The following is a 16303-nucleotide window of genomic DNA, read 5'->3' on the forward strand; positions in this document are numbered from 1 at the left end:
AGCAGAATACATCCAGCTATACATCCAGAATATCTATCAAGCAGTATGAAGATAGCACAAATAAAACTACCATGCTTTTCCAACTCCCCCCGGCCCCAAAATCTTTGCAGATGTCTAAGAAAGCTGAACTGCTGCAGCAGATCATCAGCACGCTGCTTTCAGTGTGTTGACAGCAGCAAAATGCACTCCATTTTGTTCCAACCTGCTGCTGCTCTGTCTACTTGAACCCACTGCTCCAAAGGCTAACGAGCATTAGTGGTATATTTGTGCTAATTTAATTCTCACAACCTGTGATGTGACACTGGCAAAGAAACATAGAAAACTTGAGGCATACAGAGGTGATATCTAAACTGAAGCACTGGTCTAGCATTAAATGGAGAGGTTGGTGGGTTGGTGGCAGGTGGGTTGGAGATTCATAATCCTTGAGGCTCCTTCCAACCCGGGGCCATTCTGTGATTATGTGAAGCAGCAGCAGTTCCACACTGCAGCTGGGATGGCAGCCCCAAATCCTGCCCTCGGCCCCAGCCTTCGTCCTCCTTTGTCCAAACAAACCTGCTCTGCAAGGCTCTGCCTTCATCTTTCCTTCCTGACCTGGAAAATCCACATCTCCCCCAGAATAACCACTCTTCCCCCACCCCATAAAGACAACGTGCACCAAAATGTGACCTTGTTGATTAGCAGCCCGGCCAGCTGCACGCTCAGGAAGTGGAAGCGTGAAGACAAAAGCTACATGAGACAAGAGAACAGAAATAGATAAAATCCCCAGCAGCTACGCTGACACGCGGAGATCAGAAAGGCAGAGGATGAAAGGGCAGGAAATGGCTTTCCAATTACAGGTACCAAAGGCAACAAACGTTTGGAAAGGAAAGAATTTACCACTGAGCTACACTGGATCATGGAATTGGTGGCCATGTGTTTTACAGCACTCACGTGAGTTCAGTGCTACCATACTAACACAGCACTGCCCAGCTCTGGACATGCACAAGAGGATCCAGCAAAAGGAAGTAATTTGGTCAAAGTCAGTGAAAACAAAAAGCTGTCATATAATGTAAGAGTGTTCTGGGAGCTCTGGACCCTTTGTTCCCTGTTTTAGCTTTGCTGCAGTCTGTCCCAGATCCAAAGTCAGACTAATCAGGTTATGGATAATGACTTATTTACCCCTGCAGACGTCAGTCCTGAGCAAACAGTTCACAATGGCAGGCAGCACTGGGAAGCTGACCCTAATCTGGCCCTGATCTGGAAGAAGAAATGCAGCTCGTGGAATTTTGTTTTCTAGCCTGGAAACAAACAAAACCATCACCATCCTTTTTCTCGAGGATTAAACCACATCTCTCAACTGCACTCAGGTGTCACCCACGTGCTGTGTGACAAACAAACACAGGCTGCCCTCAGCCAGGAACATCCTGAGGGCTTTCAGCCATGGGAGAGCACCTGGCACAGGGGAGCTGGAAGGTTTTGGCTTCCTGTGCTCCAGGGCAGAGGTTCCTGTGTCACAGCTGCTGACCCAGTGACAGCACAGACACCTGCCACGTGGGGACTGAGGACATGCCTCTCATTGCTGCTTTGCTCCGGATATAAGCTCCAAATTCATTTATATTCTGAAATTAAGGTGAAAAAAGGACTAACAGCACAAGGCTGCTGGGACGGAGAAGTGAGAATCACTTTCTGACTCTCCACTATCCCCCACTCCATAAAGGTCCTTTCACTTCCCAACAGCCCAAAGGTGACACTGGATTAATTCTGGTGTCTAAGTAAAACTACACAGTACTGCAGTAACAAGATTTAAGTATCCAGGTGGACTTGGAAGGATAAAAGTACTGCAGGGCACATTACTCTTCCTAAGTACTTACACAGCTTGCTAGGTAGGCTGAAATCAGTCCTGTACCAAAGTTAGAGTATGGTGAGTAGGGAAGCTACAAAGTTTAAATGTGGTTTGGATATGTACATAACAGATGTAGTAGCCAGAAAAAGAAAGAAAAAACAACCACCAACCTTTCAGGTTCCCTCTTGTAAGCTTTCTGGAGGAGCTCAACTCCTTTGCTGTGGCCTTTGGATCAGTCTATGACAGCAACCTGCTGCTGCCTCTCTCTAATCACCTTTATCAAACAGAAAATACAAAAATCAGCTGGTAGAGTTGTGTAGCCAGAGAGCATGCAGAGAACCTCAGCACTGCCATGCAGCGAGCACAGCCCCTGAGCAGAGGATTATTGCCATGAGCTAGAAGGAGCTTTCTGATTACTCAGAGAAATAACTGAAGTGCAGCCAGGCTCCTCCGTGTGGCTGTCCCAGTAGTGCACTATTAGGCACAGTGCTCAATGATCCAAGTGCTCACAGGGCTACAGTAAGCCACATAATTACGCTGGATTAAAGTTATAAAAGAAAAGATATGCCAAAAAGCTTCCTGGGATATGCTTCGTGACTTGCACGTTGCCCCTCACACCCCACTGCCCAGGCAGAGCCCAACACAGAAGTGCATTCACTCTTTGTCTCCCACCCGTTGCACTAACCACCCTTCCATGCAGTCATTTTCCTTCCTGCTGAGAACTGAGTGCAGCTTCCTTTGGGGCCCCCCATCCCAGCTCTGAAATCAGTCAGCAAGATCTCTGCAGTGCAGGGCAGGGCACTCCCTTCCCCCCCACGCTGAGCTCTTGATCACAGCCGCCCTGGCAGCTGTGGAAGTAGAGCTGAGCCCCCTGCATGGCAGTGCTGACCACACGCTGCCTGCCTTGTCTGTGTTGTTTGGTTAAAGCCAATAAATGGCAGGGCAGCACTGCTGAATACCTCCAGGCTTTGCTATGAGCACTGGGAGATGGTGGAATGCAACTGGTAGTGCTGTAAAAGAGACCTCAGAGGTGAAGGGAGTGTCATTTCTTTAAGAGCTGAATCTAGGGACTAAAACGACAAACCCACGGCTGTAAGTGTTTCTGAGTGCCAGCAAGCACTCTGCTGCTGCTGAGGACTGCATGCAGTGCAAAGGCCAATGCTGGGTTCATCCTCCAAGCTCCTCAGTGAACAACAGAATGGCTTAGGTTGGAAAGGACCTTAAAGACACCCAAATTCCCCATTGTGGGTTGGCTGCCCCCCACAGCTCAGGCTGCCCAGGGCTCATCACAGCACCTCCAGGAAAGGGGCACCAACATTTCTCCATGGCCTCACTGCCCTCTGAGTGAAGAATCTGCCCCTCACATCTACCTTAAACTCTTTGTTCTGTGGCACTGACAAGACCAGGGCTTGGTGATGGCACAGCCTGCACTGCGTTCTCATAGCACCTGCTTGAGCAAATAGATTCACCAATGAAACAGCAATCAAAATGGCAAAGAGGAGCCAAAAACATCGACCAAATGTAAGGCTGGAGGGAAACAACTCTGTAAACACCTTGTTCCTGCATTCTTCTTCAGCCCTGAACTGTCCATGGTCACTCAGGTCTCAAAATAAACCACGTTGTTTTAAATAGATGCTAGCAACAGAGTTTTCTTTAGGCAGTGCAGGTGTGGAGCATGACCTTCTCACCATCCTACTGCAGGCACATACGACCCTCCATCAGCTGGGGTGCTAGCAAGCAGGCTGCTAATTTCAAACAACAGACCTGCTGCTTTGAGAAACCACTGTCAGAAGAATGGCAGCTTTGTAAACTTGCCTATTAAGAAGGAAGTTACTATGGCTTTAACACAGGAACATGTTAATGTACTGGAATCTGACTAATGCAAACAGCATTCACAACCCTGTTAGATACAACGCCAAATTACGTGTCTTCAGAACAGAAAATCAGGCTTTTACTTCTCTGATGAATCAGAGGTAATTGCCCTAAATGACCAGAGCACTGTGACTCTTTACAAAAAAAAAAAAAGAGCCAGAGCTATCAATCTGTATTTGTGATGGTGTACTTGATATTACCAAGCAGTTACTTATGCTATGCAAAGTATAAGATCTCAGCAGAAAAGGCTAAAGCATCATCCTTACGTTTTTATTTACATGATGACACGAAGATTTCAAACACTACACAAGATGAGAGACATTCCTGGAGAGCATATCATGAACAGAAAAAGGAGCAGGGAAGAAAAACTGCTCTGTTAGAAGAGGTGTGCAGATACCAACACTGAGCAATCGTTCAGAACTGAGCCAGATGAGCGTGGCATGGCTGCTGATCAGCTGGGAATACAAAAGCAAAGCTGCTGCACAGGAAAAAAAAAAAAGCAGAAATGACTGGAGAGAAATGGGGAAAGGTGGAAAACGTGCTCTCCACCATTGCATCCTGGATGAGGCCTTCAGTTGAGTGGCTTCAGGTTGTAACAAAGCTCTGCTTGAACATCTGCACATTGCAGAGGCGCTGCATGATGAGCAGTAATTAATGAGGTTCTGCAATGAAATGCATTAGCAAAACCTCATGGCACACATTTGCACCTTACCTGCCAAAAACAACCATGCTTTCCCAGAACTGCTTTGCTCTTCACTTTTCCTTCAGCAGCAAAATGAATCTTCAAATGAATCGTTTTAAAGAAACAGCCCTCACCAAAACACAACTGATGAGCGATTTTTATTTGGGGACAGGAAATTACAAAAGAATAAAGGATGCTTTGTGTCTTTAAGGCCCATTTGCTATTAGAACAGGCAACAAATCCCTCCTAAACACCACAACACAATTTCCACTGCACAACAGCATGGCCTAAGATAAGATTTTTGCAACATGATCCCTACAACAGAATCAGAACAGTTAAGATTGGAAGGGACCACGAGACACCATCTAACCCTTTATGTTACTACCCAGTAACACATAGACTTAGTGAGTTAATTTTTGTATAAAAAGAACACCAAGGAGGGTGCAAAGACTAAAGCAGGCTGGAAAATATGTGGAATTGTTTTGATGGAAACTTCATGACTCGCTCTGCTGTAGAATCAGGTGTGGAAATGATTTCATTGCAATTATAAAGGTACATCATAAAACTAAATAATCATCATGAAAAGAACCTGCACTCGTTGCTTTATTAGATAAAAGTGCTGGTTTGGTTTCAGTTATTTAATAGCTTGAGGCAGCTCAGCCCATTGGCAATACTGATAAGATCAGTCTGCAAATAAATAGAAAATGGTGAATGGGAATTAGGAATCACAGTTCCACTGTTTTTCAGGCTACATTCCTGGGTATTTCCTGCACATCCCAGCACATTTTACACTATGAATTAAGAGCAGAACAACCATCCGATTCCAGTCTATCACTCACACTCAGAAAAAAGAGACACACATCTCTGCAACAGTGCAACAGGAGAAGGTCTGCCTCCTTCCTACAGCAGACTCTGCATGTCAGTGCAAGAAAACAACCTCCACAGTCTTTTCTTTGGCTAATGCCTAATTCTGAATTCTTTAACAAATAACAGTAACTGCAACTGAACAGACTGTTGAGGCCAAGAGAATGCTTAACCCTTTAGTGTCAACAAAGACAGGTGTGCTAGTGCAAGAAGAAATAAAAACACAGCCAATATCAATGGCCTGTGCACATTAGACTTCCCAGAGAGCTGAGTCAATAGAAGCAGGAGGTAAAGTGAGAAGTGGAAGAGTAGGCCATGAAGGTGGAGAGAAGGCTCTGCTCCCTCTGAACTGGAGAAAATGGGAGAGCTTCACCATCTTTCACAAAGAAGTTCTCTGGGGAGGAAAAGAGGAATGCTATAGAAATAGATTCAGTGAAAAAAGAGATGGGACGATCAGACAGTTTAGTTTAGTTTACCTGTTTCAAGCCACATTTCCTCACTCAGACACTCAGCATCACAACGTGTCCTGGGCCTTACTAGAGGGAGACAGGGAGAGCCACAGAAAAGAGAGGAAAAAACATTTCTAGCACCACATAGATCAGAGCAACTTATGTTAAAGCAACACTGCTAAAACCCCCCAAAGCTCAGCATTTTAAGCTACAATCAGAAATCAGTCAGAAAACAGCAATATCAATTTCACCCTGGCATCATCTGAGAGCACCACTGATGCTGGTTAAAAGGATCAGCTGGGAAAGGAGCCCCACCCCATCAGCAGTGCAACAGCCTCTTAGTGCAGCTGTATCCAATGACATCCAACCTACAGCCCATCCTGTTCTCCTCACGTGAGCTTCTGACAGGCACATCGTTTGTGAAAACTAATTAACTGTAAAAGACAACTCTGACATTGGAAGATCAGCCTCTTTTAACGATGCATGAATGATTACAAATCACAGCTTCAATATTTAAGTGACTTCCAATTTCAGAGGCTTAAAGACTGAAGAAAATGCTGAAAAAATTAATAATCTCAGATTAATGGCTGCATGTAAGGCCAGGGATGCACAGAAGTCTGGTTGGCTGTGTTTTGTTCCTATTCTTATCACTTAACAGCAAACTGTATGTTTGCCTGGAGCTGCAAACCAGCAGTGTTTCCATCTGTATGTAAAACCAAACTCCAGACATCACTCAACGTGCAACACACAACTGCTGCTTATGGCCCAGACCTCTGCCATCCCAAAGTCCACCTCAGTAGCTGTTCCTCTTGGGTTTTTGTCTCACAGCTCATGAGAGTTTGCGTGAGGCTCCGGAAGCTCGTCAACATCACAGTTCTTAATCAGCTGAAAGAGAAACTCGACCTGTTTCTCATAACTCTCAACTGAGATTCTCTCATTCAACCCATGGATCCTGGTAGAAAGAGAAGAACGTTTTTCATTCCAACATGCATTTGTGACCCACCTGCACATACCCAGCACCTACTTGCCACTTCATTAAGCAATGCTCAGCACAAAAATATACAGCAACAGATGCCAAAAATACTGCAGTGTCTGTTGCTCAATCTAACTGAAGTAATTTACTGATCCTAAGGCTCACAGCACAACTAAACTCATGGTGTACATGGAAAAGAAAACTTATCCCAACTCTTTTCCCACCTCCTGACCATTTATGTCACTGTCCCACACAGCTATCAAAGCATTACAGCACTCCTGTGACACTTGCACCTCAGTAAGATGACAAATGTACTACATATTACTCAAAGAAACAATCCTTTCTATGTTGGAGTTCTTGGTTATTGCTTTACCCCAGAAAATCTAAAATGCAAACAAATTCAGTGTCCAAACAGGGACAAACCTCTTAAACAAGGCCAAGCACCAGGACAATACCTTTCACACTGCAGCACTATATAAAGGAGCCAGTCAGCCTCACTGTATTGCCAGCACCTGAAGGAGGTCTTGCTCACATTTAGAGTAAAGAAGAGTAAGGGCTAACGCTCTCTCAGTGTAATTACCATCCCCTATTTGTGCAGCACCCAAATATGCAGGAAATGGGTGGCCTTGCAGAACGTGCAGCAACACCAGCACCACGCCAAGGTACACAAGGCTGGGTTTCCTTCAGCCTAATGCATATCAACTCTCTCTTTCTCTACTCCCCACCCCAAACAGCTGCCCACATGCAGACAGAATACAGTACCTGGGGAGATCATCTGACTTCAAGAGCACTGGGTTGAATCGATAAATGGCATCTGTGACGTTAGTGAAATGCCTGCTGTCTGTGTTTCCAATACACGTGCCTGGAAAACAAACCTCAGGTTTACTTTGCATGGCAGCAGCAATTTAATGACTCACACTTTTTTCCCCAGGAGAAAGGAAAGGCATCTGATTACAGTTCTGTGTGACACTGAACTACATCAAAATCAAAAATCACTGAGAACAGTTTATTGGAACATCCTGGAAGAACAACATTCTCTCCTTTACGAAGAAGAGGAACTGAACATATGATTCAGTCATTCTAAGAACAGCTGTGATACTAAACCTGTACCAAAGTTCAAGCTTCAAACTGCAGTCTAACAAATAGTACAGAAATAGAAAGGAACTGCAAGCAAGGGAAGGGGCTGGGATGATAAGGAACAATACAGAAAAGTAGGAATGGCTTTGCCAGCTCTGAAAACTATAAAAGAAGAGCTAAAGAAAGAAGACCTCCTACTTTCCCCTCACAATTCCTTTCTTCCCTGAAGAGATTCCTTTGTATGTGCAGAGAGTCAAATTCAAGGCTCATTGTTCCTGCTGGTTTCCTGTTTGCTTTTTTACTTCCACCACTAAAAACTAACATAAAACTTGAAAACATAAAGAGGGAACTGAGTAAAAGAGGAAAAAACAGCTGTTTCCAGTAGTTAACAGCTGGGGTGGAGAAATACATAGAAAATGGAAACAAGGCAATACTGGGAGGTGGGGGAGAGAAAAGCAGGGAGGAAGCTGAAGAGGAAATAATTGTCATGTGCTTGTTGTTACCTGGGACTACACTGTCAACATTTGGGAAAGTATCCAGAATGGTTCTCTGAAAAACATGGACTCCAAAGGTCTGGTCATCCCATGGGCTGATGGGAAGGGGGTCAAAGGCCTCTACAACATCAATCTTCACTCTGTCATCAGCAATCGTGTTTCTAACTGTCTCTAGCACCTATGGGTAAATCACAGAGATTAATCATAATAATAAAGAGAAGAAAGAAATGAGAGCATCTCTTCTAGATGTCAATATACTACTTTGCAGAAGATGTTTCTCTACGGACTGCTAACTTTTGCTCCAAATATAGATGCAGAATCAGGACCAAAATGGTGTGGCAGCCTCTCTTCCTTTACTGGGTGGGTAGCTGACACTTAAGCTAACATTTCTGTCTCAGTGCAATCAGATGCACATCACTGCCTCAAGGTGTTCCTCAACTACTTCAGCTCTGACAGCTTGTTGCCAATCTCCTTTAATCCAGAACAAGCTTCCAGAAAATACAAACTTCCAGAGGTTTTGGAAGGGAAGACACTACTTTTTGATAATTTATCACAGCTGTCCTTGGCTGAGCAGGAATGTCCAGCCTGGAGCATGCAAGACTCACACATTCTCACAAGTCACAAGTCCTAAGCTTTATTCCATTCCACAATCACATATAATGCACATATGCTCTTTGGCACAAGGAAACTTTTGAAATCTGCTCAGTGTAATTGCAAGACACAATTCCAAGTTTAGTCTGCCTCTTGATCTGTTCCATATTCAGAAAATACTCAGAATCTGTACAGCATTTCTAAGAAGGTTGTTCTGAATAAACTCTATTCCACTCATAAACAAATCAATTTTGCTCACTTGCACTGCACTCCTAAAAACAATACCCAGAACAGAGCCTGACTGAAGCAAACATACCCACATGTAGTGCAGTACTGAGGCTAAGTGAGGAACAGGCCATAGTAAACAATGCACTTTGCACTCCATCTCAGAGGAGAAAGGACAGGAGCTCAGCTGCACTTCTGACAGCCTCCATTAAGAAGCAGCTCCCAAACCTTCCCATGCAACTGTTTAAGCATAAAGAGAGATGAAAAGAGTGTTCTTACATCTACTGCCACAAGGGCTAAGTTAATTTCAGATGGCAGAGCTTCACTTTGCTGCGGAGGGATGGAGAAGAGTGGGGAGGACTCACGTGCCTATATGCCAAGGCACTGTATTGCCACATCCCACGTCTGAGCTGTGTTATGTGTGGTTCTCAAGTAGAAAACACTCAAAAGCTTGGAAGGCAGAATGCATGAGAGCATGGAAAAGCATTAAAACAGAGGGGAGCTTCCAGTCAGCAGAGCAGCCATTAGTTATCTGTTTCAAAGGTAGAAAAAAAGTAAGTTATTTGAGATGAGAGCAAAAAAATGAACATTTGTGCAGGCAGGAATACCTCCCTGGCCTTCTCTGCAGAGTGGATCCGGAAGTTCACAGTTGCTCTTGCAGATGATGGGATGACATTGAGCTAAAAAAAAAAATATCAGGACATAAAAGGAAGGTTAGAAACAGATTAAAAAGGCAACTGCAAACTCAGAAACTGCTCAGTGATGCTGGGCCTCGCAGATGAATGTGTCACTCCATTTCCACTGATACAAATACGAGATCTGTTTCTGTATCCAGCATTCAAATACTGCATCTCATTTATAATGCAGATAACTACAAAAATAAATAGTTGAGTCAATGAAAAAATGAAGCTAGCTGCTACACAAAAGCTTTCTTCCTGTGATGAGACACTTGCCTTCAGAAACTCTGCATTGAGAAACTTTGAGAAAGCCTTTTTTCAGTATTTTTCCTTTTACGGCCACATTATTTTTTTTTAGTTCTGGGATGTGTTGTGTCTTCACTAAAAAAGTAACTTACTCTTCTTTGCTGCAGAATATTTAAATTTTGTTGAAAAGGTATGAATTAAAACAACAAAAGAAATGAGAGTGTTACTTCTCTCCTGGCCACTCAGTGTCACTGTTCAGCCACTGTATCACTCCTGTATCAGGGACAGACACACCAAAAGTCCTGTTTATTTTCCAGGGCTGTAATATTTTTGGATAGCTACACCTCTTTATCAGGGCAAAATCTGCCTCTATCAGCCAGAACCTGTTTTCTCTCAGTCCAAGGTGCATGCTAACCCTCCTCAAATGATGGTAAAAACCTGACCTATGCTCACAAAAGCAAGTTCCCATCTAGGTGAGGGAAGCAGCTGTAACAGTTTCAGTTAGTGTCCACAACACTTTGTGTAGTTTCTCGTCTATCCTAAAATGTAAACAATTTTAATGTTGGTTTACAAATGTCTCTCTGTGACAGATTTCAGATACTTCAGAGAGGAAATAAGTCGCAACTGCAGCTAAATTCAAGTCATGCCCGAAGTAAGAACCGGACCGGTTGTGACAGCACACAGGGTCTGAAATTAGGGCTGTACTGATCTTATAATTAAATGCATGTAGACAGAAACTGAAAGTCCTAACTGCCCCATTATACTAAACAAATAATAATAATAATGATAAACATTATCAAGATGAAGCTACCTTGATTCCTGCGTTAAACATTGTGACTGCTGTAGTAGTTCGAATCAAGGCATTAGTGGAAGGTTTCCAGGCAAGAACTCTTACAAAAAGAAAAGAGTCATTTTTCAAAGACATTTCTTTTCAACACAAGCACCACATTTACATAGGGAACAAGCTGAACTGAGCCCTATTTAATTAACAAATTGCTTATTATCTGTAAAGCACTGACTTTAAATGGTAGAAGTGATTTCCTGGGATGACCAGAAATCAATAGTTTCTGACAAGCCTTCGTTTCTTACAAGTGAGACTGAGAGTGTTCAGCAAGGATATGAATTCTTACCTGCTGACAATAGGTGAAAACAGCCAGAGATTGCTCATGATGAGATTGAGAGGAAAATTGAACTAAATGGAAGAAACAGAGCCACAAAGTAGTAAGTTGCTGGTTGTCAAGAAGATAACGCGTTCATGCATGTGAAACAAGGCCAACAGAAAAAACTCACAGCATGGGACAAAGCCAGCTTCAGTCTTCTTTCCAAGAATTACCTAACTGTGCTCCAAGCTCATATGCTGAGTTACTCTTCACTCAGCAATATGAAAAACTGGGAATTAAATTATGGCTCTTTCCTCACCTCTGATGCAAGGTGCTCCATAGTCATGAGTTCCGGACCATGGCCAAACAGATTGCGCATGGGATTCTGCTCCAGCCTAAGGCAAAGCAAATCAACATTGGGAATTAGAACAGTCTTTGGCTGTTACTGCTTCAGAAGGCTGATGGGGATTTGGTTTCTAAAACATATCTACGTATTGGAGATGTAACCACACTTTCATCCATGAACACAGGTCCAATTTCTGGGCGTTCCAGTCACATGCAAAAATTTTCTTTCTAGACCAACTGAAGAACTCTCATAAAGAATACATAAAAATCCGTTTAAAAATGACTCCACATATGAGGTTTATCTGAAATATGTACCTACTAGTCAGTTTGCTACCCACAAAGATATGTAGTGAGAAGATTTACTCAGCTTCAGGATAAAACATTCTAACGCTACATCATGTTGATTGGTTTGGACAATTAGCAGCTAGACACTCTAGACATGTGGCTATTGTCCCTTTGCTGGGCACTGCATTTCTGCCCTTCAAAGTGAGCTGCAAACTTCAGCTTCAAATTTGTAAGGGGAATTTGCTAAATACTCTAAAAGCAAATATCACAAAAGCAAGTCAAATATCAACACCTGAGGAACCTGCCTGTCTTTGATGTCAGACAACAGGGAAGCTCTCACCTGGACATTGCTGTTGCAAGAATGCCAATACTTGTCTCTTTTGGAGGGAAGGATGAATGTCCTGGCTCTTTTTCCACGGTGAAGTTCAGTGTTATTGAACCTTTTTCTGTGACAGCAATTCTGGCCAAATACAAATAAATAAATGATTGATGCAACTCCAAACACACATGCACAGAGCATAGGTAGAAGAAACTAGCCTGTACACTTCTAGCATTACATGAAACACTGTAGAAGCAGCAATAACAAATTCTCAGCAATCTTTAAACATTTGAAAGTCTGATAAGTCTGATATCTTGGCTTCTCCTCCTGTGAACAGACTACAGCATACAATTAGCACTCTTGCATGAGATAAGCAGAACATTCTGCTTTTGTCAGCACAGCTGTGATGGACAGCAAGCAAACCAAAGGCCCTTTGCTCGCTGTCATTTCAGCAATGCCAACGCTGCCTCATGCCTTGAAAACATTTTGGTGACATTAGCAAAGTCATTTCTAACACATAATTAATGGAAATGAATCACTTTCATCACAATGATTCTTTTTCTGCTTTACTTACAGAGCTACTGGCTTCTTCATGCCCGCAATGATGCCGTCCAGTATCGCACTTCCCTCATCCAGCAGGAAGGAGAGTTTCACTCCTCTGGATTCCAGCAGAGCTGCAATCTTCACTGCTCCCTTCCGACCAAACACCTGTGAGAAGCCAGTCAGGAAATGGCAAAGTTTAGCCACATCACAGGGAGGAATGCTGGAAAGCATTTTACTGTTCATCACCTGCAACAACGAAGCCAATCTTTGGCCAGCTTGCCATGTCTTACTTACACTCCCAAGCTCTTCCACGTCTGCAATCAGAAAAGAACTTGAAATAACACTCTGCTGCCTTTTCTCATTGCTCATTACACCAAACCCCATCAATGTCACTTAAAGCCAAACAATCAATACATAACTATGAGCACGAGCCTGACAGTATCTACACACATAACAAAGAACAGGAAGGATTTTCTAGGTGAACAGTGTTTAAAGAAGTAAGACTTGTTATGTACATGCCCATCAAGTAGTTATCTAGCCAAAATGAAAGAAAATACCTCTTCATCATGGCCAATGCCAACATAGAAAGACCTGCGGGGTCTGTAATTTCTTCTCAGTAAGAATTCTAGAGCTTGCAGAATGCCCTGCAGAAAAGAAACACATAAACCCACCTCAGAATATTTTACTACCCTATGGCGTTAGAGGGAGGATAAGTGTAAAAGATTGTAATGTAACAGAAAGGAACCACGATGCATTCTCAGCCTGTAAGGAGACTTTCTCCTGCTCACAACTGAGTTTTTACTTCTTCAGCTCCTGCTGATGACATTCATATTCTCAAGTAATGCTTCAGGCTTGGTGTGATACAGTGTCAGTCTATGCACACACAATACAGTGCAGGTTTGTTCTTCCAACTGTGAAATCAGGGACAAACTGCATAGCAAGCACGATGCTTTTCATCATCCAAGGACTCCACTGCTCCTTTAAATCGTCTATCTTTTACACAGCCTGGCTCTGACTTGAGCTACCAATCCCATTTATGTTAAGGAGCAACGTGTTTCATACAAAAAGTACTACGGTAGAAACAGAAGAATGAGAAATTTACTCTGAAATGAAATGAAATCTACCCTTTGCCCCTTTGCCATATTTTTCCATTTCCCTTGTCTTTTAAACTACAGTTTTCTGTTTGTTTGTCATTTTTAGCAGAAATTTATATCACCTCAACCTCACAAGCAACCATCTCATCTTTTCCACCAAAATCACTGATTTTTATTGTCCATTTGTGGGATCACTCGTGCGGTTCACAGTAGGAGGGAGTGTCAAAACAAAACCACTCAACCAAATACATCTGCATCCGTAAATATATTTTTCTACATCTTGAAAGAGACCTCACTGTTTTCTTCAGTAATAGAAGACCACCTCGCTGCATCTCTAGGAAAAGTTGGGGAGAAATTGCAGGGCTCAGGAATTTTCTTAGGAAAGAAGGGCAAGAGAGATAACTTGGTCAATCTCAAAAGAGCACATTCTTTCAATTTGCTTTTTCCTCTCCCTGAAATATTACCAAGAAGACGTACAATGGCAGAGTTTTTGTTGTCCAGAGTTCCTCGTCCATAGATGAAACCTTCATGCTCTGCAGCTGAGAAAGGAGGGAAATCCCAACCCTCAAGGGGAGCAGGCACAACATCCATGTGTGCAAGCAGCATGTAGGGCATCATTTCAGAGTCAGAACCCTGAACTGTGAAGAGGTGGCTGTACTCCCCAACGATTTCATGTTGAATGAACTTGGAAGAAAATACAGCTGGGAAGACTGTTTGGAAGAACAGATAAATAAAAACACAAGAAAAAGAAAAATCAGTGCTAATTTCCAATTGTATCACTGTACACCCCACGGAGCAGTCAGATACTTAGCTTCGGTGGGCTCAACAAGCTTGCTCCAGGAAGCAGATGTGCAGCTTCACTCTTACACTCCCACCAGCCCATATGGGCTCATATTTGGGATTTTCTTAAGGAAAAATGGGAACTGTCATCTATCAGTGCTGCAGCTGTTTTAGAGCAATGATGGAGCTGTCAGTTAGGCTGAAACAGTACCTTAATTTTTTTTTTTATGGCAAAGTCATTTAGCCATCTAACGAACACTAAAAAGGGCATCTGAACTTTTTCTTTGCTAGCTTTGGCTGTTGGTGTATCCCTCATAAAATCACAGGACGGCCTGGGTTGAAAAGGACCACAATGCTCATCCAGTTCCAACTCCCTGCTATGTGCAGGGTTGCCAACCACCAGACCAGGCTGCCCAGAGCCACATCCAGCCTGCATGTACTGCTCCACTGTACAGTGAAAAAAGAGTAGCAGGGATGACTACTTAGGATAAGCTTAATACCTTTCTGAATGTAATCCCCAAATTCTGCCATGGCGGTTGCATTTAAGTCCTCCGGAGACACGGAAACAGTCGGGATTTTAACAGCACCTTCGGTCAAACAGAAAAGAGATCAAATGACACTGAAATCAGACTGGCACTTCAAAAGGCAAAGCAATATTTACATTCCTTGGCATTTTTGAGGCTTTACAGATTGTTTCACAGCTCAGGGAAGGGTGACCGCAATGGGAAGGACGGGCGCCCTTCAGCTCAGCTGTGTCTGCTGCATTTCCCTTCTGTTTCAGTCTTTTTCTCCCCACAAAACCGGAACATATTTTGTTTTTTCAGCCCAGAGGGGTGCCTGATGGTTGTCATTAGGGATGGCACCACTACTAAGGAAACCGATTCCTTGCCCACACAGCGTTCTGACAGTTGGGAATTCCCATTCCCAACGGCAATACACTCAACCCACAAAGCCTTATCACCGAACAATGCTTTCCTTGCTCAGTCTCAGCCCTCCGAGTCGCACACACAGACCCTCCAACACCGAACCCTGCGGGACAGCCCGGGGCTCTCGAAACGCCCCTCACCTCGCAGCGTTTCCTTCATTTCCAACCTCTCTTCGATACTGAAAGCGGCCGTTCCCCCGCGCCGTGCCCACAGTCGCGGGATGGCCGGGGATCGCAGCGCGTAGGCGCGGATCAGCACCGCTGCCGTCAGCGCCAGCAGCGCCGCGCAAAGCCCCGCAGCAACCGCGCACAGCGCTGCCCGCCATCGCCCGCAGCCACCCGCCATGACCGGCGGACTTCGACCGCCACTGCCTCCCGCTCTCGCTAGGAGGCGGACGGACGTGGCCGCGGACCAATCGCCTCGCGGCTGCTCGAGGAGTTGGCCAATGGGAGGCGCGGTCCCGCCCTCTGCGTGAGGTATCTTGGGAGTTGTAGTTGTGTGCTGTTGGCGTGGAGGGAAGTGCTTTTCTCCTGTGTGTGCGCTCGCTGAAAATTGAGCTTTTTATCCAGGAGTGAGCTGTGCCACGGGGCTGCTGGCAATGTGACAGAGTGATGTGGTGAAAAACGGGTGTCTTTGTGGGGGAGTAAGCCGCGCTGTGGCAGCGGAGATGTCTGGCAGCAGCAGGCCTCATGCTGAGGGGATTCAGGCCCTCAGGAGGTTCAGACCTCAAGAGGTTCAGCCTCTCAGCTTCCAGCAGCTCCACAATCCACCCCAGCCACATCTCCTTGACTCCCACAACATTTTTTCCTTCCATATGTGTCTCCCAGTGTTCCCCCTCGCTCTTCCCAGCATTAGAACACATACCTCCTGTCTGGTTTCACCATGGAGCATGATGGAAAACATGTTCCTTCTTTACAGCAGCGTTGTGCTGAAGGGTTG

At 44.3% G+C, this 16303-nt stretch overlaps 1 protein-coding gene across 4 annotated transcripts; it reads right to left on the reverse strand.

Annotated features, from left to right (window-relative positions):
* Positions 1 to 4517: 4517 nt before the first annotated feature.
* On the reverse strand, positions 4518 to 15773 carry PM20D1 (peptidase M20 domain containing 1). Of its 4 annotated transcripts, XR_014879974.1 has the most exons (15): positions 15505 to 15773; positions 14939 to 15025; positions 14136 to 14368; positions 13122 to 13208; positions 12596 to 12729; positions 12043 to 12162; positions 11392 to 11467; positions 11103 to 11164; positions 10784 to 10862; positions 9658 to 9729; positions 8243 to 8411; positions 7425 to 7524; positions 6461 to 6641; positions 5717 to 5776; positions 4518 to 5634 (listed from the first exon to the last, which is right to left on the reverse strand). XR_014879974.1 is itself a non-coding variant. In XM_003212910.5 (13 exons), exons 1-13 carry the CDS (start codon positions 15707 to 15709, stop codon positions 6512 to 6514), a joined length of 1554 nt encoding a protein of 517 aa, XP_003212958.4. In that variant the 5' UTR covers positions 15710 to 15773; the 3' UTR covers positions 4518 to 6511. The 4 variants fall into 4 exon arrangements, 1 of the variants encoding a protein (XP_003212958.4); XR_014879973.1 differs by having other exon boundaries at positions 4518 to 5776; XR_014879972.1 differs by having other exon boundaries at positions 5717 to 6641.
* Positions 15774 to 16303: the final 530 nt, after the last annotated feature.

This window comes from Meleagris gallopavo, chromosome 28 (assembly GCF_905368555.1).
Source record: "Meleagris gallopavo chromosome 28, MGAL_WU_HG_1.1, whole genome shotgun sequence".
Taxonomy (NCBI): Eukaryota; Metazoa; Chordata; class Aves; order Galliformes; family Phasianidae; genus Meleagris; species Meleagris gallopavo.

What these genes read in the sequence shown, in the direction of transcription:
- PM20D1 (XM_003212910.5), bottom strand. Translation starts at nt 15,709, where the DNA reads ATGGCGGGTGGCTGCGGGCGATGGCGGGCAGCGCTGTGCGCGGTTGCT. An exon ending in AATGAAGGAAACGCTGCGAG is followed by an intron (nt 15,026 to 15,504) that starts GTGAGGGGCGTT and finishes GTTTGACCGAAG; the next exon opens with GTGCTGTTAAAATCCCGACT. An exon ending in AAGTCAGATGATCTCCCCAG is followed by an intron (nt 6,642 to 7,424) that starts GTACTGTATTCT and finishes TCTTTCTACCAG; the next exon opens with GATCCATGGGTTGAATGAGA.